The 27,214-nt window shown below is 39.1% G+C and overlaps 2 protein-coding genes across 2 annotated transcripts in view; one reads left to right on the forward strand and one right to left on the reverse strand.

The window, feature by feature from the left end:
• Positions 1-2,273: 2,273 nt before the first annotated feature.
• On the forward strand, positions 2,274-7,431 carry N4BP2L1 (NEDD4 binding protein 2 like 1; the record flags this gene model as incomplete). The annotated part of the gene is made up of 4 exons (XM_026087803.1): positions 2,274-2,443; positions 3,322-3,410; positions 4,498-4,574; positions 7,182-7,431. Coding segments are annotated over 4 exons (565 nt in total), but the record flags the coding sequence as incomplete, so codon positions are not given.
• Positions 7,432-9,864: 2,433 nt separating this feature from the next.
• BRCA2 (BRCA2, DNA repair associated) overlaps positions 9,865-27,214 on the reverse strand; it is a 39,908-nt gene continuing 22,558 nt past the window's right edge. The window contains exons 16-28 of the mRNA XM_026087806.1: positions 26,233-26,423; positions 25,407-25,594; positions 20,527-20,697; positions 19,869-20,220; positions 19,039-19,194; positions 16,807-16,951; positions 15,315-15,436; positions 14,047-14,248; positions 13,640-13,806; positions 13,409-13,544; positions 12,531-12,787; positions 11,797-11,946; positions 9,865-10,509 (exon numbers count right to left, since the gene is read on the reverse strand). Coding sequence (XP_025943591.1) covers positions 9,871-10,509; positions 11,797-11,946; positions 12,531-12,787; positions 13,409-13,544; positions 13,640-13,806; positions 14,047-14,248; positions 15,315-15,436; positions 16,807-16,951; positions 19,039-19,194; positions 19,869-20,220; positions 20,527-20,697; positions 25,407-25,594; positions 26,233-26,423 — 2,876 coding nt within the window. The 3' untranslated portion in view covers positions 9,865-9,870. The remainder of the gene's footprint in view (positions 10,510-11,796; positions 11,947-12,530; positions 12,788-13,408; positions 13,545-13,639; positions 13,807-14,046; positions 14,249-15,314; positions 15,437-16,806; positions 16,952-19,038; positions 19,195-19,868; positions 20,221-20,526; positions 20,698-25,406; positions 25,595-26,232; positions 26,424-27,214) is intronic.

The following is a 27,214-nucleotide window of genomic DNA, read 5'->3' on the forward strand; positions in this document are numbered from 1 at the left end:
TTGTAAACTTTAGTGTTAGTTTGGCTGCTTTAAAAAGCCACATGTAAACACAGCAAAATAAGCAGAAGGTAAAGCTTCTTATTTTTCCCATTTAATGTTCTCTTATGTTGCTGTTAGTAGGCATTCACTTGTTTAGTAGGAAAAAAGGCAAATGTGACAGTGATTCATAGTTTTTAACACATTTTGTGCCATATTTTTCTTTCTTTGAAGCACAACTTTTATCTACTTTAATTACCAGTGATGTGAAGGTAGTAGACTGAGTTTACCAATAATCACATACGTAGCATCCATGCATAGATTGCTTAAAGGGTTGATATCAAAGTCCTCATGTAAATGTACGTATATGTGTTAGAAATTAAATAACAAGATATATGCTAAGAAAATAATTTAAAGAAATTGCCCTGACTGCAAAAAGTTTTAAAGGAAAGGAACATTGGGCAAGATAACAAACATCTTGGGATCTTTTATTAATATGCACAATTACATGTGCACATTAGCAGTTAAAGGGACTATACAAATTTTAGCACAACTCATTTTTTAGAGGTTGTGATGCAGATGGGTAAAACAGAGAGAAAGGTAAGCTGCTGAATTATATCGAGAGCTAAATATATCAATTTATCAACACGAGAGTAAGCAGGTAATGTGTTGGATGTTCACATGCTTTCCATGATAAGAATTCTTTGCCTGGGACCAAAATTAACGTGAGAATAGTTTGACTGCTTTCCAGCAGTTTGCAACATGCCTTTTGTTAGATCAGTTTGCCCAGAAGTAATTACGTGAATAAGCATCATTTCAGTGCTAGAAGATAACTGCACGTAGCCACTAAGTGATAGGGGATTTCGCAGTAGCAGCCCAAGGCTGCAAGGTCAGCGCTGGCCAGCCAGTCGGCAGTGGAGTCTGTGCTCTCGGTGGCAGTTACTACCGCAAAATAATATTCATTAATCAACCGAGAGAAGTTACAGTGGAAGTTACCAAGGCAGAAGTGGACCTTTCCTCAGCTAAAAGCAGTGTGCAGTACTGGTGAGGAATTGCTGCTAGCAGGCAGATTGGGATAAAATTGGTAAGTAAATGATGAGAGCAGAACTCGGGATGACAGAGTTAAACGTTGTCTGTCCATCTGCCTGTTTGTTTGCAGATAACCTTGAGGGACCTTTCCCTTTGCCCTTGCTCAGTTCGATCAGACATTGAGAAATATTTGGGATTTTTGCAGCTTATAGGAGTGGAAGAGAAACGTTTTATCAGGGAAGTTAAAATGAGCCACGGGGACTAAGACCTCGGGGTGGTGTGAGAGAACGGGGCAGGCGCCTCCACGTCCAAGAGGCACCAGGTTTCTGCATTGGCCTGGTTTTCTTTTCCAGAGCTGTTTTGGGCTGAGGGGGATGAGAGGAACAAGGTGATGCAGCGGGCTTGCCCCAACTTCTTGGAGAGATTGCTTCCCTCTTCCTTGTCGTCATCCTTGTTGTCGTCATCCTCCCTGCCTGCTCATCCTCCTTGTCTTCGTCTTCCTCGTTCTTGACCTTCTCTTCCTCATCCTCCTTGTCCTTCTCGTCCTCCTTCTTATCCTCCTCATCCTTACCCTCGTCCTCCTCCCAGCACTCCTGGGGCTGAGGAGAGAGACAGCTCTATCTATGGACACAAATAAGTCAAGATCCAACTGTGCAAATGGGAACCCCGTCTTGCATTAAGATTTTTTTTGTACTCTGTAAGGACTGGTAGAAGAATGCGTCAAATTTAAGTCATCACCGAAGGAGCGTTTTCACTCCCTTGCACCCATCCCCGGGTGTCCGAAAGGTGGCCAGCCGGCTCACCGCAGTGCAGCCAGCTCACCGCAGCGCTGCTCTCCCTGTGGTTCCCGGGCCCCAAGGAGCGTCTGCGCGGGATGTATTGGCCGTTAGGAGCTGAGGGATTGCCCTGTGCTGCTTCAAAAATCTCTCTAGCGAAACTCCCGTGATCAGATTGTCTTTGGAGACCAGCTTCCTTGAGATTATCAGTATCTTTTTGGTTATTTACAATCATCTCTTTTCAGCTAACTCTGAAAGAAAATTGAATTTGTTAATTAATATCATTAAAGACTCATATATTGATATTCTGTTATAGATTGCTGAATTGAAGGAATCAAGAACATCTTTTTAAGCTCCACTCCTGTCCTCCTATGTGTCCCTCTACCAATTACGTTATTTTCAGTTCTCTTGAAGTTGGGGTTTTCAAAGCAAAGCGCTCTGCAAAGCTGCAGAGCATTCACCAGGCTCTCGATTTAATGCTCTGTTCTAAAGGAGTACATTAGTGTGCACTAATCCTTCTTTGATCTTTTTTTTCAGACAACTGAAACGTGACTACCCCAATGCTGTAGTTCTTAGTACTGATGACTTCTTTAATAGAAACGGTGTGTACGTGTTTCAGCATGACTTCCTGGAGGAGGCACACAAATGGAACCAAGCGAGAGGTGACTGACATGGAGCCAGGTTTTCTTAGCATAGTTTTACCTTCATAAACTATCCGTAAACTTAGCCCCCAAAATAAAGTATCTCAAAGTAGTGGTGTACAGTATAGTAACACTCTGGGAAGATAATTTTGGAGTGCATCATCCACTGATGTTCATGGTTTACTGGTTAAAAAAATTATTTACAATGTCTGAATTTATAGCACAAAAGAGAAGAATTCAGAAATGACCACAGGTTGGTGATGGATGTTATTTTAGGAAGTAGAACAGTGAATACTAGGTAGCTTGGTAACAGCAGGTGGCATGCCAACACCAGCACAGCAGCGGCTCAGTACCACTGTTGGCACGTTGTTGTTCACAGTGTAAAACTCCTCCAGTGTCGGTCCCCACTGGGAAGTGGGTGTTACGCCGAGTTACTAGTGATGTCCCAGAGGAAACTTGCAAACTTAATTGTACGTTTGAGAATGAAACAATCCAGGTGTCTGTTTCAGGGAGAAAAGCGTAACACGCTTCTGAGGCTGCGCTCTGAACTCCTTTGTGGAAATGGCAAACGTACGTTGAGATCACGGAGCAGACGTCTTCTGCAAATAGTCATTAATACCTGCTGTGGCTGTCTAGTGCTTATGGACCTGTAAGCATGATCTACAGGCATTTCAGATCTTACCACTGAGCAAAGCCACTGGCTGCATAACATCCTTTGGGAAGGCGTCAGCTGATTTACTGTCCCCTGGTTGCATTTGGGCGGTAGGTGAAAACCCACGTCAGGGTCGAGAGCCAAGTACGCTAGGAGTGGGCCGAAGAAAGGATGCTGGGGGCTAATAAAACCTGGATCAGTCTGTTATTTAATATGTTTTAGCTTTACTTAATGTGTTGCATTACAGCAGACAAAGTAATGAAGAATGGGAAAAGCCCGGTTATTATTGATAATACCAACATCCATGCTTGGGAAATGAAGCCGTATGTGATGATGGTAGGGAAAGCTATGATTTATTGCTTTTACATGCTCAGCTATGACATTTAAGAGGCAATCTAATGGAAAGGGTTCTTACCATGGCTAAAAATAATTACTTCCGTTTTCCCTTAGTTCTCTAATTATAGTTAATGATAATTGATGCCGTGAAGAAGTAAGGAAAGAGATGCCAGTGTCCTTGTTCTATCTAGTTGGCTGTATAATGGAGCAGAAGCAAAATCACTCAAAAAGATTAACAGTCATTGATCTTCCCCTGTAACTTCCTGGCGCTCAGGCTGTCACCCCCTTCCCCAAAAGTAGCATGAATTTAACAGTTTCAGAATTATTAGTTGACAAATATATCAAGATATGATTTATAGTTTTAGTTCAGGACTTGTGAAAAATACACAATAAAGTGTCTTTGAGGATGCATTTGTATCTGTTTTCAGTGATTCTGGCAGGGACAGCATTTATTGGCAATATTTTTATACAATTTCATAATGTCAGTGCCAACCTTACATTCATGCTTGTGCACAGCTATAAGTTCTTGGGTTATGGTCTTGCCAGTTAAGAAATTTGAGTCTAAGTATTGTTTTTTTGGAGCCCAAAAGAGGCAAGTATTAATAGTAGTGCTGCAAACCCTAGGTGTGTTACTACAATAGTACAAATTGTGAATGCTTGTAGGTGACTATGTAGCCAGTGAGAGATCTCAACCAGAGGTGGACAAAATGTAAAAAAGGTCAGCAGAGTTCCCTGCCTCCTTTCTGCTTCTATATAACTTCCTCAGGGGGCAACCCTCCCACCCCCCCAAAAAATCCAAGAGCAAAAGCAATCAAGTAATTAATTGTATTACATAGCCAGGAGCTATGCTGAGGTTTGCTGGGAACTCAAATCCCTGATGTGAGAGGACATGAACTAGCTGGGACTCAGCCCACAGTCTTGGTGAGGATCACTGTTATCTCCTTCCTTGTGGCTCTTGGTGGGATGTGACTCGTCTCTTCTCGGCCAGCTAAAATCTCAGGGTGGTGCTCACAGAGTCAGGAAAACCAGCTACCCCTGGGCTCGGCAGCCATCTGTCTACGGCTAAAACTTCTGTGTACTTCTTCAGGCCCTTGAAAATAACTATGAAGTTATATTCCGAGAGCCAGATACACCCTGGAAGTTCAGTGTTCAAGAACTGGCAAGGTACATCTTTCTCTCTTTGATTCAGCAGGGAGTTTCTCATTTTATTGATGTGCTCTGAAGAAAGGTTAGCCCTCTTCCTCTTTGCATGTGCTAAAAAAAAAAAAAAAAAACCCTAATAGATGACAACAGAAGAACTGTGAAATTGTTCTGTTACTCAGTACCTGATGTGCAGTGAGCTCAGCCCCAAAAGAGTCTGACTGATCTGAAGGGAGTCAGTCAAAGGTGGACTAGTAAAGGTACCTGCCTGAAGCATATATTCATACTGCAAATGTCTAGGGGCAGGGACCCTGATTTTTGTTCTGTGTTTTGAACAGCACTTTCTGTATTTGGGTGCAAGACATGTAGAGACACTACAGACAATATCCTGACTTCTATTCTTAAAAAAATATAACCATAATAAATACCATCTTGCTGTAGTGTGGTGGGATGCTACATTAAGCACTTCCAAGAAATGAGGTTCTAGAGGCTCTTAACACACACATACAAAAGGGTACAATGTGCATATCACTTCTGCATGATACTGTTGTAACAGAGGTAACCAAATATGGCTCTAAATATGCTGTTTGGCTAGTGGATGCAGGTGAACAGTTATGTTATTGCAAAATCCATGCAGACAAATTCCCTGGCCTGTAGCCAGCTGGCTGTGCAGTACATTGCAGCACAGAGTGCACCCCTACCTATGAGACCCAGAAGCAAGCCTGTGCTAACTTACTTATCTCAAGAAAACAGGACATGGTTACTTCACTCCGACTGATTTTAGGTGTTGGCAATTTTTTAATGTTTTTGTATCAGCTAGGAACTCCAGTCAAGAATCAGTGTTGTTCTTTTTATGCTTGATGGAGACAAATGTCAGAGGTCTGTGCCGCAGAGCATTCACAGCCCCAAGGGAGCCATGACACGGCAGACGGCAGCTGATGGCTTGGGGCCAAAGGCCAGTGAGAATGGCCACGATGTAGCCTCACACAGTTGGGCCAGCATGTGCTTCACCAGCACCAGCCAGGAGGGATTTGTAGGGCATCACTGCAGAGATGGATTTTAGCAGTAATCATTAATTATAGGACGAACTGCTTGGTAACTAACTTGTATTTTGTTTTATTAATCAGTTGAAACAAGTCAACGGTTTATGGTAGCCTGCAAGCACTGTAAAGCTGATTCAAATACATTCAGTTTGAGACAGCCCCTTGGCAAATGGTTCAGGGACAACTGAAGGTGCTTTCCAGTGCACGAGGGCCTTCAGTCTGTGCTGCACATTTCTAGATAGCGGGTAAACATCCCTCGTTTCCACTAGTTTCCACCAGTGCTAGGTTCCCTAGATACCACAACCTTTTACCCCCCCCCCCCAAAACTGATGTGGACAACGTTGGTCTCCCATACAATCACAGCTAACTCTCTCCAGAGCACTGCTTATGGGTCCTGCACACCCTGGTGTGATTTAGGATACCACTCTGAGAGCACAAGTCCTTTACCATCTCCACAGCTCTGGTACAAAGAGGGAAGGAGCAGGGGTTGGTTTGCTGTTACCCCTCTGGTTCCAGGACTGCATGTCCACATTGCATCTTTGCTGGCAATAAAGTGTGTGCTGGGTGCTGGTCCTGGGCACTCACGGGGCACTGACTGCTGGAGAGCCTTGTGGCCACATTGCAAGTAGGGTGCTCGTCCTGTTGCATGACCAGCACCTCATTGCTGCCAGGAAAAAGGGTTTTTTTGAGTGCTCCAGGACGTGCACACTGCAAGACTGCAAAAAATACAGATGCAGGAGAAGCTTGTGCCAGAATGAATCCATCCTGCATGCTGAATCACTAATGGCACTTTAAAGAGCTAAATGGCAAAAAACAAGGCTATCAAGAGTTTGCAAAAACTTTTTGCAAAAAATTTTTTTTTTTTTTTTTTGGAAAACCAATTCACACTAAAGTGTTGAGCATCTGCAGCTGTTTCTGGTCTCTCCAGCAAGCCCTGCATGTTTGAGCACCCTGTTCCCCTCCCTCTCAGCCACTTCTTCATTTGCTCCCAATGCATGAGTGTGGCCAGCCTCTGTGGCAAACACCAAATTGTACCACATTTGTCTTCCCACCGCCTTCCCCTCAAGTCCCTGTGTTTGCCAGCAGCCAGCAGCAGGCATTGGTGTTTCAGCCCAGAGAGCACCTGGGCTGAGTTTTCCCACTCAGGTACCACAGCAGCAGGGTCTGGCCCTGCACGTGTCTGTTGTGAGGCAGCGGCACTACAGCCCCTGGCTGCCTTTCCGCAGGTGTGTCAAAGCTCCCCGAGCCTGGCAAGCTGTTTGCACTAAGTAACAGCAGTATTCATATGACATGATACACAGGTCTACGCACTGCTTTCCTAGCTGGCCCGTGTTTCAAAGTATTCATCTAACATCTCACGGCCTGGCTGCTCACCAAAATCTTTGGGTTATGTTTTGCAACAAAGTCATCAAAAATAATTTTGAAATGTAGGTGGCAATGATTAACAATAGCAAAAAAGGGCTAGAATCATATCGCTGGGGACGAGACCTGAAGTCCTGAGCACAGCAGGAACCTTAGCAAGCTTAAGATAACCTATAATATATGGACGACTAAATACCTGTATTTTCTATTCATGTTGGTTCTATAGAAGAAACATTCATGCTGTCCCTCGACAAAAGATACAGCGGATGAAGGAGCAGTACGAGCACGGTGTTACCTTCCACAGCGTTCTTCGGGCTGAAAAGCCGAGTGGAGCTGAGAGGAGCGCTGGGGGCCCCCAGGCAGCTGGCGGCCGAGGGACCCAGCACAGCCCCCAGGCAGCCCTTGCCGACAGGAGACCACATGTGCCACGTACAAACCTTGCACCAATTAATTAAGGGGCAGATTTCACAATGTGTTTTAATTGTCAGGGTATAAATGTCTGTCTTCATTTTTACATTTTTCTAAATTATTCTTGTATTTTTCTACTATATTTCTAATGTAGACTTTTGTATCTTACAAGTCTTTAAATGTCAGTGGACAATAATTTCACAGGTTTACATGACTGAGCCAAGCCCACTGTACCCAGTACAAACTGTACACCCCTGCCCAATCCTTCTTCCGCCACTAAAATCCAGCCATGTGTACAGTGAAATTTGCTAGCTGTGCTCATCACTCTCTTTTTTTTCCCCACCTAGCTGTCACTAATAGATAATACTAGATATTCCCAAATGCTTTCTTTCATTACAGGCTAAGTGGTCAAGTCCTCCTCCGTGCAGTGGTTCTTTCTTGACATTTTGCTACCTCTTACCTGGCTGCATGTCTCTCATGGCCTGTTGTCTCTTCCCCCTCTATCTTGTCCAGGGCATTACTGCTGGCTTTAAGAGAGGCAAAGTGACTCATAAAACAAAAAAGTAGCTCTACAAGACCATATCAAGATTTAACAGTGTTCCTGTTCTACGTCTACATCTCTGCTGCTTTGATTCGTGCTTTTCTCGCTTTAGCTCTTACACAGCCAAACAGTTTCTCCAGCCTCAAGAAAAGCTTTAACACTGAACCGAGCTCTTTATCTGGCCAAGACTTGGGCTGGCAGAAGAGGCTGAGTTCAGCCGGGCCTGACACAAGGCCGTGTATAGAGGCTCTTCAAAGCAGCTSTTAGTGCTAGTCTAGCACTCAACTCTGGCAAGCAGGACCAGGGCTACAGAAACAGCTCTAAATAGTTGAAACATAAGTCTACAACATACCTGAAATAACCTAAAGCACAAATTCTATTGCAGAAAATAATTACTTAAGAAAGAATAAAAAAAAAGTGTACATAAGTGGAGAAATCAGCTCCTTCCATGACAAAGTGCTGAGAACCCACACACTGATGGATGAATGAAAGAAAGAAGCTATCTTGCACTACTTTTCCTTTGTCTGTATCTTTAAATCACACTGATTATTTCCTTATCAGGAAGCCTCAGGAAGCAATTTTTAAAATGCAGCATTTGCAATGGCAATTTTTTAAAGTAGGTGTGAAATATTAGACAGCAGTTGTAGAAAGGGACAGTAGTGCTTAATTTTGCGGTAGGAAATGAAGAGAGGTAGCACTAGACACTGAGAAGCATAGGTACAGCTTAACTAATTAGCAGTTTAGTAGACAGATGAKTTAAGAGGCATAAAGAAATATCATGCTGTCACTGTGCTAAAGCAAAGCTGTTTGTAGGACAGTAGCAGACATACGGGATAAATTTTTTACTCAAGCAGCATTTAAGGTAGTAGTGTCTTAAATGGTCTTCGTCATAAATAATTGTGAACAAGGGGGCCTAGGGAACCTGGCTCTGCAGCATTGCACCAAGGCTTACAGAAACATCAGCAGTTGTGTAGTGAAGCCGCTTACACCCCATTACAATTCTCTGGTCCTGCTACAACGTTCAGCCGTCCCCAGGTCCCCCCCAGGTTGGTGGGGGAGCTGCTGGCCTCCTGCAGGAGCATCCACCTTTGGCAGGCGCCTGGCGGGAGGCAGCAGGACAGGGCAGGCTGACAGCAAAATCCCAATGGAGGTTGCAGCTCAGCTTGCTAGAGTGGAGAAAGTAGAGTAGTAGAAATTCCAGTTCTGAGAAGTCTTGCTTGTTGAGCTTAATGAGAACAAAGTAATGAGTAAAAGTACTCACTACTGCGCTTGAATATTTTCCTGGCAGAAAGAACTCATAAGTGATGAAATTAAAGTAAGATCATTCTTTCCATAACATTGTGGCTCGAAGTGGTACCTTTAACTACAACTGAGTAGTTTAGAAACATTGCCCAAGGATTAATCTGTTAATCCATTTATACATTGCTATCAAACCTTCACAGTTACAGCTGTTTTCTAAAACTTTTAGCACTATAAGAAGTATGAGGGAAAAAAAACATTACGAGAATTGTACTGAAATTAAAAAGCAATATTCCAGAATTAAAGTGTTAAATTCTGGTTATAATGGAATCAGGGAATTGTTTTCACCTATTTGGCACAGTGCTAATCCAATAGATGTGCTCCATATTTACTTCTAACAGCCAAACAACTGTTCTAACAGAGGCCAACAAAACTGATGGTTTCAGACAGAAACAAAAGATTGTGCTGTAATTCAGGAATACATCAGAATCAAAGCAATGGCTTATAAAATGTCAATAAACCTTCAGCCACGCTGATGCCTATTGTATCATACATAGCTGTGTGGGAAATGTATAATTATTCAACTCCAATTTATTATATTTTGCAGATGAAATGCCAGTTAATCTTTGTTTTTGTAATGTATCTTTATTAAATACAATCAGGATTTAATGTACAAAGTGTAAAAATCATTTGAATTTGAAATATATACAATACTGTACACACGAATTTAGTAGCATTCTTTTTTTTGTCTCTGTAGCTTTCTGCAGTCTGTTAATGAGCCCTCAGCTTCCTCTGTGTCCTTCTGAAAAGTCTCAGCTCCTTCAGCACAGTTTTTTAAAGAGTTATTTGCTTCCCCAGCAGATTTAAAACTATTTTTTCGTGAAAGATCATCAGATAAATTAGTAGCTGTTGTACTGCTATTTTCATTTACACAATCAATCTGCTTTTCTTCTGGTAAAGTATTTATGAATGCTTGTGTGTTAATCATCGCAAGCTCTTCATCTGCAACCAGATCATTCTCAGGAAGATGGACAGTCTCTCTCAATTTTCTACAGGGGGTGGCATGACTGATATTCCGGTTTGTTTCTTTTGGTGACTTGCTGTGCTGAAAACCCAAACTTCGTGGAGGCTGAAATGCCTTTTTTAAAGATGGAGAAACAGTTGAACAGATTGGTGTCAGTGGTGGAGGGGCAGGTATGYGGCTGAGCAAGTCCATAGCTTTTCTCTTTTTGCTGTTTTTGGGATGGTCTTCATTAGTAGTAGCAGATGAAGACATTTTTGCTGAGCCTTGTGGGACAAGTTTCAAATTCTGTATGCTATTTGCCAAAGGGCTATGATACTTTACTTCGATATTAGGAGAGGAGACCTGTTTAAAAAAGAAGCAAGTTTTATGTTAAATAAAACATACTATTTTGTTAGCTTCCTCAAAAATTTCCACACAAGAGGGAAAAAAACTGATACAAAAATGCTATGCCATCATTCATGTCCAAGTTAAGTTTGTTATCTTCTGATAGTGATTAACATTTTTTTTTTCAAGGATTGATGCTTGATAAATCATTTTTAAAGGCACATTAAGACAGAAAAGTTTCAGTTTCTGAAATCTAAACTAAACATATGGAATTTTTTCTGTGCCAGATTGTAAGAATTCAAAATAATCATTACAGAACAGAGTTAACTTTGATTTCTACTGCACTGAATATATACTCAAAAGGTTGTTAAAGAAAAATAGAGAAGAAAACTGGGAAAAAAAGGGGGAAAATAAAGAAAGGAGGGCAGCATATAGACTGAAAAAATTAAGGTAACCATATGCACAAGATGATCACTACACTGCAAGCCATTCAAACCCATGCTTAACTTCGGTATACCTTTAAAGTCTCATTTATTTTAAATTGATTAATATATTTAATAAAATTATATATACCACTAAACCTTCAGAATTAAATATTAGAACTGCCTCTGAAAATAGAAAATGATGCTTTGCAGACTTTTTAATCTAGTCCCCAGGAATTAGTCTTATATCAGGGTGCTTCCACCTCCCTAGCAACTAGCGGCAGAAAAAAATTTTGTTCCGACTCACTCACTCCGACTGGCTATGCTTCTGGAACAACTTACCACCAGCAACCTTCAGGGAAAAGAGAGTACTATTTAACTTCAACAACTGATGTTGAGATTGCTCCAAATGTAAACATTTACTAAGTAAACTATAAGTGAACTATATCTAGAAAAAAAGAGCAGAAGATATATTATCTAAACAAGGGTAGGACTTGCAGACTGTCCTGGAAGAAAAATAAAATATTGATGAAGAATTTTCCTCCCAGTGACATCCATATGTCAGATAGTCTTCATAATGGGACCTAGAAAGCAGTAAGTCACCCGTAAGGGAAAAGAGGATTCAATTTACTCATATAAAATTAGAAAGGAAGTTAAGCACCACTGGAACACTTCTGTAAACATAATTTACCAAAAAAATGCATAAGGATGTTGACTTTAGTGGACAAAGAGGTGACGAAAATGCAACAAATCTCTAGCTACAATTTTTGTGGAAATTTTGAGGAGAAAAACCAATCAGTATAAGCCATTAGTATAAAATGTGCTTATATTATTACTTTAAGTAATGTTTGTATAAAATCAGTATTAGTTACAAGAAGCTTACCAAACTGTTACACCCTGCATAAAGGCCTGAGTTGCAAGGGGAAAGGCATTCCAAGCCATATCTTTTAGGTAAACTGGGTGTAAATGGGCCGTTTCTTTGGAGCAAATTCATCAATTTTCTTTCGGCATCAGAACAAAAGGAATCCACATTCTGTAAAGAAGAACAGATTACAATGCAGTAACAGTTTTTTAAATTACAGAAGTATTATATGCTTGCAAACAAAATTTTTGGGACTAAGCTTTCTCATCATGATTCTGCCAGAAGTTTATTTTATGGGTAACCAACAATTTAGAAGACTGCTGCACCTTCTATGGGGTGGGGGGCAAAATATACCTTCCTGATACTGTTAACAAGAAACACTTCCTTCTGTACTTAAACCTGTTTTTCAGTAAGAAGTGAGAAGGCATGACCAGATGCACTACTTAACACAGCTACAAAATTAAAATAATTGTTTTAACAGCCATTTGGTTAATGAACGTGTTCAATTGAGCAAGACAGGAAACTTTAAAAAGGCTAGAGCGAAAGTGTCAGTGGCAGATTTCCCCATTGACAGTTCCACTACTTTTGTTAGCCAGAGAATATTCTGTGGCACATCTTAAGGACAGTACAAAATCCCCCTAAAAGTCAACATTACATGCGTTACTTACTGTAAGAGTTATCAGTACTAACAGATTCTTTGGTGAAGAATACAACACAGCAATAACTAAAATTAACTGTTGAACTAAAAGGTTTACCTTTATCACACTTCTCAGTTCATTAAATTTCTCTTGAAGATGGTTTTCCTTTGGACTGGCAGAGAATACAGAAAGATCACCAGCCAAAAGCATAGGAATTTCTGATCTGAATTCAGATTGCCACTGAAGGTTGCTTGCAGAAATGAACGAACTGCGGACAACTATATCTTCAACAGCAAGGTGTCTAAGATCTGTCCAGATCTTTACTGCCACTAGATTATAGTTTTCATCAGACAAGTACACCAAAGTAATGAAACCTAAAAACAAGGAAAAAATTGAATTAAATGATAAACCTTTAAATAAAGGTTGATTACTGCAATTTGTATTTATAAAAAGAAATAACACATCTTAAAAGAGTTCTAATTGATAAATGTAACAGTGCAGCCTATCTGCATGGTAACAGATGTTTGATGGTTCATTCATAGCCTACACTAGCTCCCTACTGATTGCAGAGACCAATTCAAAGTCTGTGTTTTAAACACCAATATTCCTATGGTGCTTTCTTTTTTCAACCAAAAGATTATCAGYCTGTCTCTGGCCAGGAGCATCAATGGCTGTGCTTCCCTGGTTTCATGATATTTTTACACAGAAGAGGAGCTCACGTGCATGCAAGACAACCTCTGCAATGCCTAAAGTAAAAGCTTCTCTTGAGCTTGGATTTTCCCACACTAAAGTAGTTCCTGAACAAATAAGGGAAGACATTTTTTCTTTAGGGAAATCAAAAAATATCTGCCAGCATGTCATGGTGACGGGCTGTATTAGGTTTTGTAGCAGGTTTTGACAGACCTGCTGAACAATACCAAGATCATCTAGAATTTTGAAATAAGAAGTTTTAGTACTTATTCAATGGAAAGACATGAACATGGTCTACAACATACCTGTTTTGCCAACAGAAACTACAACTCCCACTAAATCAACTTCAGCACATGGCGGCTGAAAAGAAGGATCCAATAAACTTGTGAATGTCAGAGCCTTTCTAGGAAAGAAAATCTGTGACAGCATCTCTTGTGAGACCTGAAAATACACATTTTAAATATTTACAACATACTGTCATGCAGACTGTTATACTTTTTAATCATGACACATCTTCATGAAGTTAAAGCACTTACCGGTAATTGTAGATACTGAGTTTTCTTTGTTGCTGTTAACTGTATTTTAGCTGGGTCCGATCTTCCTTTGGACTGGGATGCTGATAGCTGGTAGATTCTGTACCGACTTCCTTCCTTTAGTAGGGAACAGACATCTAGCAGTGGACGCCAGATACTCAGTATCACTCCTGAAAATATCAGATTAAGATATATTAGGTGTACAATACTAATGTGAAGGCTTCTTAAACAAAACAAAAGAAATCCACAGCACGCCCTCTACCCAAAGAGCTTAAAGCAAAACCAAATACAACCATAAAAGTTGACATGCAAGCTGGAACACTGTTAGGAAACTCTTTTCAAATATACCTATTATGTTGAGCTGTTATCATGTGTAAATTACAGTCACTTACACATGTCCAAGTACTAACCATTATGTTTTTCTTGCTTTCTGTAGTCTACCACACATAATTTCCATACAGTAGACACATCCCTTTTGGAACAACCATGTTCTTCCTGTTCTGCAGACTCTACTGCCTTCTTGAATTCTGCCTGTATCTGAGCTTGCTTTTTATCATTCATCATCTGCCTGTGAGCATTCAAAGCTTTTAATTGGTCTTCACTGAGATAGCCCTGTAACCAAGGGAAAAAGTATTCAGTATCTTTTCTTATTAATTAAAAAAAAAAAAAAATCCTCTCAAGGTTTTTAGACAGCCTCTTTTCCAAGTATTCTTCTGTTACAAATAATCTATTGTTCAGCTGATATACTACTAGGACTTGAAATGATTCTATGTTAACACAGGGGGGTCACCAGTCTTAACCGAAGCTAAGCACCATGTGAATACTAGTATTATATTATATGCTGTTCTTACATGGTAATTGGTGAGAAGTCTGCTTAAGATGAATATTTAGTATAACAGGCATGTTTATATATTAGAAGAAAGTTCTTTGAGAGAAAAAAAAAAAAAAAGAGATGCATGCCTCTCAGCTGACTGCTGTCTCTGAGTTGACACAGTGATTTATATSAAAATGCATCAGGAGCATTATCTTTCTGACCAAGCCTTCAAGATCCAGATGCCTTTACATGTAACATAACAGATATGCATAACATTTTATCAGAGAAAGTCACAGCTATAGGGTTTTAGTGCAGTCAAGGACCCTGATCTTGCAACAGATTAGGCACGCATTTAATCTATAACAACTGGTAGGGACTAATCACCTCCATCTAATTAATAAAGGTATAAACACTTAAAAATTGGGATTGAATTGGAACAGGGAATAAAGAGAGAAAGTCAGTATAATCATTCAAATACTTCAGTGAACAGCTTGCAAGAAAAATGTATACAACTCTAAAGACTTAATAGACACATTTAGTTTTCATCTACATAAGACAGAACAAAGTAATAAAATAACAAACAATATTAACTCATAATTGCACTATATTCTGGATTTGTTATATCAAGAGAGAATAATTTATTCTTTTTTGCAATCCAAGATATTACTTGGCTATTTTAACAAGCTTTCATTCAAATATTTTTCAAATTTTTTATTCTAACTTACTTAGCAATAAGCATACTGTAGGAAATCTTAAAAGAAGGCAAAATACATGGTAATTYAATGGTTGATTTTAGCAGCAGGTGCTAAATTGGAAATAATTCTACCAGCATTTCAAAATTAGCCCAGTAACATCTACAATTACCTCCATATAGCCAGGATCAGATGCATTCTGAATTGCTTCATAAAGTTCTGCACCATCTTGCAAATTATGGATTTGCTGTCTTGTGACTATGCGTGATCTCAGTGTTCTTCTGCTTGTTCTCTCTGTTAAAAAAACCCAATATGTCAGATACAGCCATTACATTTTAAAAATAAAGAAAAAAATATGTAAGAAGCATGATAGTATTTAGGCCTTGTCCAAATAAAAATACAAACTGCTACTCTACAAAAATTCATTTTCTTTAGGACAATGCTAGTGAAAAGAATTCATATTCATTTAAATGCAATGTARACTAGAATATCACACAAACTTAGGGGAAGGTTTTATAAAAAGGCAAACTAGTTCTGGGACTTGTCTGACCCCTCGATGAGCCAGTTCAGTGTGCTAAACCAACAGAAAAGTAATGCTACAAACAAGGCAATAGTTTTCTACCAGCTTAGCAAGCCAATATCAGAGCCTTCACTTAGGAGAGGGTGAGGGACTTGACAGGGTGCCATGAAACTACACTGATACTCGACCATGTGATCTGTATGTCTGTCACTTCCTCCTCCTCTCATGTGACAAAAGGTGACCACAGGACTGAACACAAAACCTCCTTTCCTTAGGACACAAACTACAACGCAAGTTAACTTTATTGCATTAGAGGGATAGAACACTTATCTTCTCATTAGGTAAATTGTCTTTGCTGCTAGCGTTTTGGTGAATTGCCTCAGCGTAGCAGACTTCAAATAGCAGGCTCCAGTAACGATAAATTTACCAATCAACCATGAACCAAGGCAGTGAGGTAACTGATACGTGGGAGGTCACATCAAGGAAGTTTGGAGTTATAAACCAATCTTTGATTTCAAGCAGGAATTAAAAATACACATTTCTGGTGCAGCAGTGAGCTTAATGAGGTTGCAGCAAACAGCAGCCAACTGCAGCACTCGTAGCAACAACAAACCTGAAACTACTGCTAGAAACCACTGGCAAGGCTGTGCAGTGTAATCCCATCGACCTAAGGTCTCCACAATCCCATGATGGTTTGTGAGGAAAGATGTCAAGTGCTCAGTATCTTGGCACTACCATCTATTGAGATAGACCTTAAGCAGTGCCCACCCCTAGAACAAGTCTGACAGTGTCAAATCCTTGAAGAGGACGGAATTATGAATTTCAGTCCTGTAGCACCTTCCTGAGCATCATCTCAATGGTAATTTTTAGTAGCCTGGCTACCAGCAAGTTCTCAGAGTCTCAGAGATAGCCTCAAAGCCAAGCACGTAAGCATGCAGCTGTTTCATACTGGAAGGCCTTAATACATAGGAAGTAAATATCAAAACAACATGCACACACTCACTTCCATCCCCCCCTAATTTCCTCTTCCCTACTGTCAGAGAGGCTTTTGTTAGATTCTTTAAATTCTTCTGTAAATGCCAAAAAAGAAAAAAAAAAAGTTTTTGTGTTCTCATTACATGTTTTGAAGCAATGAGAGCTTTACCTTCATGCTTTTCAAATTCCACTTGGATTTTTGCAAACAGAGCTTCCAGTTTCTTTTGTTGATCCTCTGCATGCTTGGCAGCTTCCCTTTCTTCAGCTCGACTGTTACGAAACACGTATGAGCCAGTTGACATCTTCTCCATCCACTGAAATAAAAATATTCAAACAAAAATCAGATTTTTTTAAACTCATTTGACTTCCTTCTAATACTGAATATTAAGCAAAAATGCTTTAAGAACTGATCAGGTAGTAGTTCTTTCAGTATTATACATAAAAGGCAAAAACCCACTGCCTTGGTAGATAAATCTAGATAAAGTTTTACAGACAGAATGGAGCAGCTGTAGTTAAACCTATATGATGCAACAGCTAAAAAAAATCATAGTTTATCATAACAGATATCAGTGATGTATTTTAGAAGATACCTGGATCCCTCTTGTAGATACATTTAGATAAAAAACAAACTCAAAGATGAAAAAATACCAGAACTGTATTCTACCCAATTTCTCTCTGCACTTCAACCGTACAGTCTATATTAACATGCTGGATTAGATGCTGTAAAAGAACTATAATGCTGCTCTGCCATTGTCCTTAAACTTTTTCTGCTTGAAGTGTTTTCATAGGATTACAGCCTCATCCACAGCCCTGTCAGAACTGGTTTGCTTGAGGCCTTAAGTGCATGGTTTGAAGAGATGGGTAAGCCAAACAAAAAGGCCACTGCAGCTGAAAGCGGTAGTCTTTGGCCCCTTCCCTTGCTCTTTGTTGTGCAGTCCTGCCTCCTCCCTTGCCCTGGCTCTAGTGCTTATCTGACCCTCACTTGAACATGTTAGTTTGCTAATCCAACAGAAAGCAGTTTGCTTCTTTGTTGGTTTAGTTTTCTCCTGGTTTAGTGAACTAAATTAGCTAAGCAAGGGGGTTGGGTGAGTTCCAGATTTAGCATAAAGAAGCAGCAAGACAGTACAGCCAGGAGCAGGATGAAAAAGGGATAAAGGATGGACCTTCAGAGGCAGTGAACTGTTGAAATAGGCCCTGCCTGCCTCCTTAAATGCATGTATTTCCTCTACTATACACAGTATGACACCTCAAATTAGGGTTACTGTGGGTCTGAGACCGCATGACTCTTCAGGTAAAAAGGAGACAGATAGTCCAGGTCTTCCTATCATTTTGGTATGTTTGCTATGTTTGAGCAAGATTTTCCGTGTTTCAGGGGAAAAAAAAGAAAGAAAGAAAAAAAAAGAGCCTACATCAGCAAGCTGATCCCTTGAGGAGACAAAATACAAAGCACCACTTTCCTCCCGAGCCTTGAAGCCATCTACTGTGATGAAGCTACAGATTACAGTCTCCTTTCTGGGACCTAAGTAAATGTTAGTTCTATCAGGGAGTCCACATAGGGAGTGTTGCAATTTCCTCCACTAAAATAATGAACTAAATATCAAAATAATGACCCAAACAAATACTGATACTATCTTTGTGGAATTCATGCCACATTGACCAACATTTAAATAACTTTTTAGATAGCAAATGCCGAGGAAATTAAAAACCCTACATGTACATGCCAAGTATAACATACTCTGAGAAAAGGTAGCAAAATATGAATGTTGTATCCTGATTACACTGTTAACATTAAGAGGACTAATTACCAATGAAAATACTGCTTCTCCTTATAGTTGGGTCTGTTCTAAAAAGCAAGTAATTACAATGAAGTTGGATCATATTTAAAATCTGTCTGAATATTTAAAATATTTTCATTCTATTTTACATAAAAATTGCATTGTATTTTCAGTAATGTTATAAATAATAGATCTTACACAATACAACCAGCTATATGTAAGAAAAAAATATTCTTACAAATAGTTCTAAATTATTTCAATTATTTGCATGGATATTGTATGCTATTAATAGGGCAAACTGGGTTGGACATTTCTACTTGGAGTTGAAGCTGTCAGTGTCTTTTTCTCTCCTTTCAAACAAGCTCTGTGCTTGTTAGATTTAGCTTGCTAGATCTGAAATTCAATTATTTCTCATTCTTTGAAGCTGAAAACAAAGCCAGCCAGAGGATACTGAGCGTAAACTGAAATTCTTCTTACATCGTGATACGTCACTACTGAAATATTAAACACATGAACTTTTTAGCACTCTATATTATGTCTCATTTCAGAAATGATGCAACAATTAACTATTTAGATAAGTTAGATCTAATAGAATCTATTAGATTTATAAAATACTTATACCATACCTGAATAGGATAAGTTCTTTGAATAACTACATCAATACATCCCACTGCACCGCCCTCACTGTAAAGCGATGACAAAGGCAAAGGAAAAGGTCTGGGATCCCAATGAAATCCTAGTTTTGCATGCCATCGTGCACATCGAGTACTGTTTGCTGAAATCTGAATAAGTTCAATGTTGAATGAAAAACTGACACTGATAGGTCAAAAAGAAATCCAACTTACTAAACGAGAGGGAAGAATATTTTTACACTAACCTCACTAAAAACCTCTCATTTCTGCACCTGAATGTACTACATTTTGGTTGCAGGGTTTCTTTTCATATTGAAAAACGTATCTTAAGCAGGTATTAAAATTTTGCTAAGTTAAACTTCTCTAAGAAATGAGTATCCATGAAATACAAGCCATTGCCTTATACTAGCATAGAAAAATCTGAAACTTTACACAGCACATTATTWTCCTCAGACAAGTCAAGCCCCCCCCTCAAGCTCACCCTCTCACAAACTGTTTCCCCCTCCCTTTCTTCCTCACGCTTCTATATTATCTATGATGGATAAATAGTTTTTGTAACTTGATGTCTCAACAAATTAAGGATTTGGAATGGACAAAACATGCAACAGATACCTTGACAGAATTTTATACTATAAACTTCCTCTTCCAATCCTATTGAATAGTGTTAACTGCCTTGTGTCATGTCTTAGTAATCTGGATATTAAACTGACAAAACTTTTGTCTGAATATAGAACTCCATCTGGTTTACAGCATTGCCCAAGTAAATAGCATCCATCACATCTCTCAGTCACATCCAATCAAGCTGAACTAATATTTCATTTTACCTTTAACATAAGAGAATCTGGGGCTTCCAGTGGTGTACATCCATTCTGAGAGCCAACAAGTTCTGCTCCATGTACTATGATCTTCTGACCAACAGTGAGCCGCCTTCTATGCAAGAACGCTTTGAGAGGCGGATCCACAAGAGCTCTAATCCCGTACCAGCCATCAGTAACTTCAATTACTGCTGCTTCTTTTTTACTTTCCACATTCTTATTGTTACTGCTAGGAGACACAATGGTATTCAGTGATATGATTTTAGAAATACACAGTATGAGTGTTTTACCTGCAGTATCATCCTTCTCCATTATTTTTTTGATCGCTGATCGTTTACTTTTATCAACTTCCAAATCATATCTACAAAAAAGAACCCATGACACTCTGTTAAAACATGCAAAATCCATCACAATCGTTTTCCTTTAAAATAACAGTAGCAAACTATTGCTAAATCAAACTACAGGCTTTAGCACCATTGTAGCAAAGTGACACTTATAAAATTTTTAGCGAATAACATGCAATACATTTTTAATATTGATATAATTAAGCTCAACAATACAAGCATTTCAATAAATAAATCAGGTAGATGTGCTTAATTTAAAATATTACAAACTAGAAAGGACACAGTATCACAAATTACAACTCCAAATACGTTGCTATGCATACCTATATTTTAATTGCAACAACACTGTTTCTGGTGTCAAACATCTGTTAGCAAATTCATGTGGAAAAGACACTTCCATGGCTGCCAATTTCCATACAATCCACCTATAGTGATTGTAAACCCATGCCTCTGTTATTAGCTTGGGATCCACACCAGGAGTATCACACAGGGCTCTGCAAATGAATTATTAATAAATTAATCTGAAATCCACTGCAAGTTTTCACTTTTACCTGTTTTTCCCTAGCATTGCATTCAGTACACCTGCATAGGCAACAATAACAAAGGCATAATTACTACTGTGAAAACTAGAAGATTACTTACCATAAACTGGAGGTCTTTCCCAAAGTCTTGTCCACATGCACTTTGGCAGCTTGCATATGCATACATACATGCGTTCTTGAAATGGAGACTTTTTAACCCTAGCAGTAGCTGCAGGGACGTGCCCTGTCAGCTTCCTAGAGTTATGCACATAGCATAAAGGGACAGATGTGTGCTCCATTCCCTTTCAACACTGGAATTTCCCCTGCTTGCTTGATGAATTAATGACAATCCCCTTCTACCTTACAGTCTTTAAAGTTGTGATTTGGGTGTTTTTTTGTTTGTTTGCCTTTTTTTTTTTAATATGCATGTGGACAAGTCATTTCAAAACTTTCAGCTTTGAAAGAACTTTCTTCTCTCTGTTGGATGACTGCTCAAGCTGCCTTTCATTCAGTCTTGATTCCAAGCTGTCCCCTTCTGACCTGCGTGAGAGGTCTTGGAAACCTTTATTTTTTCCAACTCTCCTGATCACTAGGAAAGCCATTTCATTAAAGAAGGAAGAGGAAGAATCAGACTAGAGATTCAAATGGCTGAGCCATTAGACTGGTTAGAACACAAGTTAAACCCCACAAAAAGAGTCAGTTCCCAACTGGTCAGAAAGCCTCAAGAAGACTTAAGAATATAATGAATTGTATTGCATTGGGTGAGGAAAAGAAACAATTTAAAGGCTGAAAACTCATACATAGGAGAACAAAGAGCAGGCATGACCATCAAATTAATTATCATTACATTAGAAGAAAGCCAAGTAATCTTAAGCTTTAGGAGATACTCTGTAATCTCTTGTAAAGGACACTCAAAAGTTAAAGACAACATTCAGTTCACGATTAAGACCCTAAATATAGATGACTAAATGAAGGCATATATGTTGTAGTTAATGGAGATTCAGTTAATACGCTTACCAGGATAAAGAGACTGATTCAGCTGACCAGTCAATAGGTATTTGTTCTCAACCATATACTTTAAAATATACACAAGTCTAGAAAAGATAAAGGAACTGAAGGCACTTGTGGAGCAACCTCTACAAATTGCTTGACAGGAAATCTGGTATTCAGGGTCAGATCTATGTTGACAGCCGGAGCAAGTTCTGATACCGAAAATGCCTTGGCTGTGCTGGGACAGCTCTCAGTATGTTGGTGGTTTCTCTCTTCTTTTGCTAAAAAAAGGAACGTGAGGAAAGCCATATACCAGGTGGCCTGACCAGAATCGGAAACACATCTGAAAAGGATTGCCAAGACAAGTTTCCACTGGAACAGGAAATTGGACTGCCTAAAAAGGCCAATATTTGGCTTGTCTAGTCATAAAATGTTTTGTGCCAATACTTTAATACATTTCCCATTCACAGGAAAATTGTGTGAAATGAATCAAGATAACCACTGGAACCTCCAACATGTAAAAGCAGTAAATTGCAAATACACTGATACAGAGTTGGTACATTTTTCCAAGAGGTCTACTGCTTCTTGACAAAGAACAACCCAAACCTCATGTCCTATTCATTTGTGTGGAACACTGTAGTCGTGTTGCTGGTCAGCCTAGAAATAGCAACCTATCCTATGAAAAAGCAATGACCAGTACCTACTAAAACGCATAAAACTCTAAAACACTAACAAGTAGGCAAGAGCTCTTGCACTGTTACTGCACTCAGGTGAACATCCCAGCCAGTCTTTTAAGCATCAACCATAAATGCTTTGTAGGAGCACTCCCTCTGACAAGGTGTGTCTCAAAAATATTCAACAATTGTGTCCCCACTGGAGGGAAATGGAGAATCAGGGATGGTAATGTTAATAGTGAAATACTTGCCAAATGGGGAGTAAACAGGCAAGCCACAAGTTAGGTTAAGCTCTGTGTATTCTGCCTCTGGGTAACTACTTAAACGCATCCAGTTACGTGGCCCAGAGATGTCAATGAAACAGTTGGGTCATGTGATGCCACAGGGTGTGAAAGGAGCTGTGGGAGGATTAACTTTGCCTTACAGTATTTAGAATAACAATAATTAATGGTTTAACTGGCTAGAATATTTTCATATTTATTGTCAAACCAAGAGACTCAAGAACTTCCAGAGCAGAGTGCAAAGTTGCCTTGACTTCAGCAAGGACTTTGACAGTCCCCCAAAGCTTCCTCATCACCAAATTGGTAAGATATGGGCTGGATAAGTAGATAAGATGGGTGGAAAATTGGCTGCCCTGCTAGGCTCAGAGTTGTGATCCACAGTATAAAGTCCAGCTGGTGGCATCTCTTAGGGATCAATATGGGGACCAATACTGACTGTTTAATGTCTTCATCAACAACCTGACTTCAGCAAGTTTGCAGATGACACCAAATTGGGGGGAGTGGTCAATACACTGGAGGGCAAGGCTGCTATTCAAAGGGACCTGGACAGGTTGGAGAAATGTGCTAACAGGAATCTCAGAATTCAACAAAAGCAAATGCAGTCTTGCACCTGGGATGGAATAACCTCACGTAACAGTAACAGGCGGGGGTTATTTGTCTGGGAAGCTGCTTTGCAGAAAAGGATCTTGGGTCCTGGTGAATAACAAGATGATCATGAGGCAGTAGTGTGTCCTTGCAGCAAAGGCCAACTGCATCCTGGGCTGTATTGTTATGAGTGAAATCAGCAGAGGAGTGATCCTTCCCCTTCGGCATTTGTGAGACTACACCTGGAGTAGTGTTCAGGTTTGGGCTCTCCAACGCAAAGATGTTGGTATATTGGAGCAAACCCAGCAGACAGCCACCAAGATGGTTTCCCCATGTTCCAGGGGGCCGAGTACATTACATATGAGGAGAGGCTAAGAGATCTGTCTTTATTCAGCTTTAAGAAGAGAAGACTAAGAGGAGACCTTATTGCTGTCTACAACTACCTGATTGGAGGACACAGAGAAGATGGCGACAGACTCTTCTCAGAAGTGCATGCAATAGGACGAGAGGCAATGGACAAGCTGAAACACGAAAAATTCCAACTAGATACAAGGATTTTTTTGAATATATTTTTTAAACGTGAGAGTGGTCAAATACCAGCATGGGCTGCCCAGAGGGGTTGTGGAATCGCTATCCTTGGAGATATTCAAGACTCAACTAGATAAGTACCTGTGTGACCAGATCTAAATAGACCTGTTTTGAACAGGGGCTTGGACTGGATGATCGCTGGAGGTCCCTTCCAACCTAACCTACTTTGTGATTCTGTAAATTCCAGCACTTGATCTTGAGAGCACTCCTTACTGCGTAGTTATTTGTTATGGACACAGTTCTCCTAAGATGAACAAATACTGTTGGCACCAAAAACGTTTCCCAAAGTCATGTGGAAAAAGTCAGCAATGATCCTGACTCACTGAGGAGGGCGAGAAAGTATTTTTTCCAGGAGGAAGCTCAGATTACAACATGGAAGTAAACACCTTGTACAAGTCAATTTTCCCCATGCTGGATTACTTGCACCAACTTCACCAGCCCAAACTCAGACTTGCAAATCAAAGCAGTCCTGGAAATTGGAACAGACCTAATCTCTGTTGTATTTTGGTACTGGAAAGCAGATGCTGCAAATGTCTTCATTCTGATATTATGTATGTTGGTAATGCATGCTTGACTACAAATACTGCTCAAGTACAGGTCTCTGGCTTGAATATTTGGGTGAACACATACCAACAGTGATGCTGACTTGAAAAAGAAACAACCTCAAACTGGCTGAGGAAAACAGCAAAACTCCAGAAATTATTTTACTTGCCAATATTTTCTGAAGTTTTGCTGAAACAACAGTACACCAATAGTTCCTTCTGCTGTTTAACATACTTTTGCTAAAGTTGCATTTAATGTATAAACTTGCTTACGGCAAAACAAAACATAATTTTCATGAAAGTGTTTAGGAGATATGCACTCAACACATTCTTTTTTTTTTTTTTTTCCTCAGTTTATCTTAAATGACCTTAAATGTCCAGGAATAGAAGGTGGGCCAGGAAGAGTGGAGCTGTTTGTATGCTTTTTTGCTTCTTATATATACATTCAAAGAATGAATCAGCGAAAGTTCTACCAGTGGAATCTTGGCTTCCTTCAAATCATGCTACAAATCCACTTTCTTTCTGTAAGTCAGCTTTAAAAACTTCATCATTAAAAAACATTTCCAGCCTTGTCCTGCCAAAGAAACCTTAAACAACTTCTGCCCCCCGCACAAACCCAACCTTCATTCCTTCACCCCCCCGCCAAACTCTTGAGCCTACCAGAGACAAATCCTTTTCCACTTGAAAAATCACAACCTATTAATGCTATTAATTAAACAAAATGGTAAAGGGCTAAATTAATCAGTAAATAGTAACATTTTTCTAGACTACATACGCTATGGAAAAAACTCTTGAAATTTTCTGAATTGACTTTATGTTTTACTTAATGCTCAATTAAGATCACGAACAGTGATTTTAATTACCAGTAGTCTACATAGTTACAGTAACAGAAGTGTACTAAAAATGCATGGTAAAAAAGTAGCCAGAGGTTATAAAAGACCATTTTGTTGAATTTACTGTAAGGAATAAGAGAATCGCAAGCTAATATAGCACACTTGCCTCAAGTTCATAAGTAAAAGTACCTGTAAAACTCTTTTTTTCCAGCTTTCCCCTCATCTGTAGGTATTAGGCATCCTCCATCAGCAAGTTGCATCCCATGCCCAGCTAGTAAATACTCCTTACTGAAAAAATCTTCCATGAGAAACTGAAAAGATTCTGCATTCACAGCGTTAACTTGTATGCAATGTTTTGAAACACCATATGTGTAAAGCTGCAAAAAATTAGATGAAAAAGACAAAATAATGACAATACAGTAAGAATTCAGCTGATTCTTTACATCTAATGCTACAAATTCACATATAGTATCTCATGAGCTTGAGTCAGCTTTTATCTGACCTTGTCATTTTGTATGTAATCCAAGGAGAACGGAGGAACTCTCAACAATTATTTTTGCAGAAGCACAGCAGCACATGCGTGCTTTTAAAAAGGATTTCAAAAATTCAACAGGCTTTGCACCTTTACTGTGCCAAAAGCAAGACGTTTTTGGTATTGACTCAGCTCAACTAAAATTTTAACTGGGTGTTAAGAAGCTTATTTAAAAAAAACTCTTTATATGGGCTAAAGGTCATTGGCTGCTATCACTGGTGGATTTTTTCCTTGCTCTGCTTCTCTCATTTGATGATTGTTACAGAAACACATAAGATTCTTTTTAGTTGGAATATTCTTAAAAACTGTGGATACACAAAACTCCTTAAAAAGCTGTAGCAACTGGTATAATAGTTGTACTGTACTTATCTTGAAACCAAACAAAATACACATTTTACTTAAATGTATCTATTCAAAAGATTTTGTTTGCCTGTTTAAGGAAGAGACCCTGAAAAGATGCACAGTATAAAGGTATGAATATACCTGCTCCGCAGAATAAGAACTAGGAGACTTCTCTTCTACTGCAGTTTTCAGAGAGATTCTATTTCTTGCAGAGGTTTTTATGACATAAAGACTGCCTAGTTGTGAGCTAATATTTTGTCTATATTTCTTTTTAATTCTCATTTCCTGCAGATCTCTTGCACAGTGGAGATTTGTCATCATCTTGCTCATAACTGCGAAAATAAAAAATCATGAAAACCTGCTTACAATATTATCAAAGATAGTCATATAATAAAAGCAGATTCAAAGATGCATATTTTCCAAGTCACTACACAGGTCTTTAGAATCTGTAACAGTCTAAATATTCAAAGTTTAAAGCATGTAAAAAGCAGTGTTTACTGAAGGTATTTGAAAAATATTGACATGAAATGAACTGAAGTCCCTGAACTAAATACCGTATATTTCTCCCCAGACTGAACTCTATCTTCATAGAAAATGCCAAATGAAAAGAAACAGGTAGATGATGACTAAAACATCTGTAATCCTGAGATCCTGACCTGTAAACAGGGGATCTAGTTCTGCAAACACTTATGCATATGTTTAAACTGATATACATGAGTTCTTCTGAAGAAATCCAAACTATGTGATTTTAGTAGTTACATAAGTTATACATACTGGAACATTCTAGAGAGACTAGAAGGCATAAGTAAGTCCGCATACCAATGAAAGTGAAAGAACAGAGCATTTAAACTCTGCTGCTTTGAAAATGCCACAGTCAGCCATTTGTATGGTTAGGCCTACATTTTAATCAGGAAACAGAATGTATATATGCGTCTATAGAAGTGAATGAAGTATAGCAAGGCCACTCTATAAAGTGGCCTATATATATATATAAAAAACAATTTAAGTATTCTAGGATCTTTATAGATTTTTTATATCTCTCTCTCTMTMTATATATCTTTTATATACATATAAAATCAAATATCAGATGAAACATAACCAACTTAAACATTTGTTCCGGAAA

The sequence above is a fragment of the Apteryx rowi genome, unplaced genomic scaffold (assembly GCF_003343035.1).
Source record: "Apteryx rowi isolate R43461 unplaced genomic scaffold, aptRow1 scaffold_735, whole genome shotgun sequence".
In the NCBI taxonomy this organism is placed as follows: domain Eukaryota; kingdom Metazoa; phylum Chordata; class Aves; order Apterygiformes; family Apterygidae; genus Apteryx; species Apteryx rowi.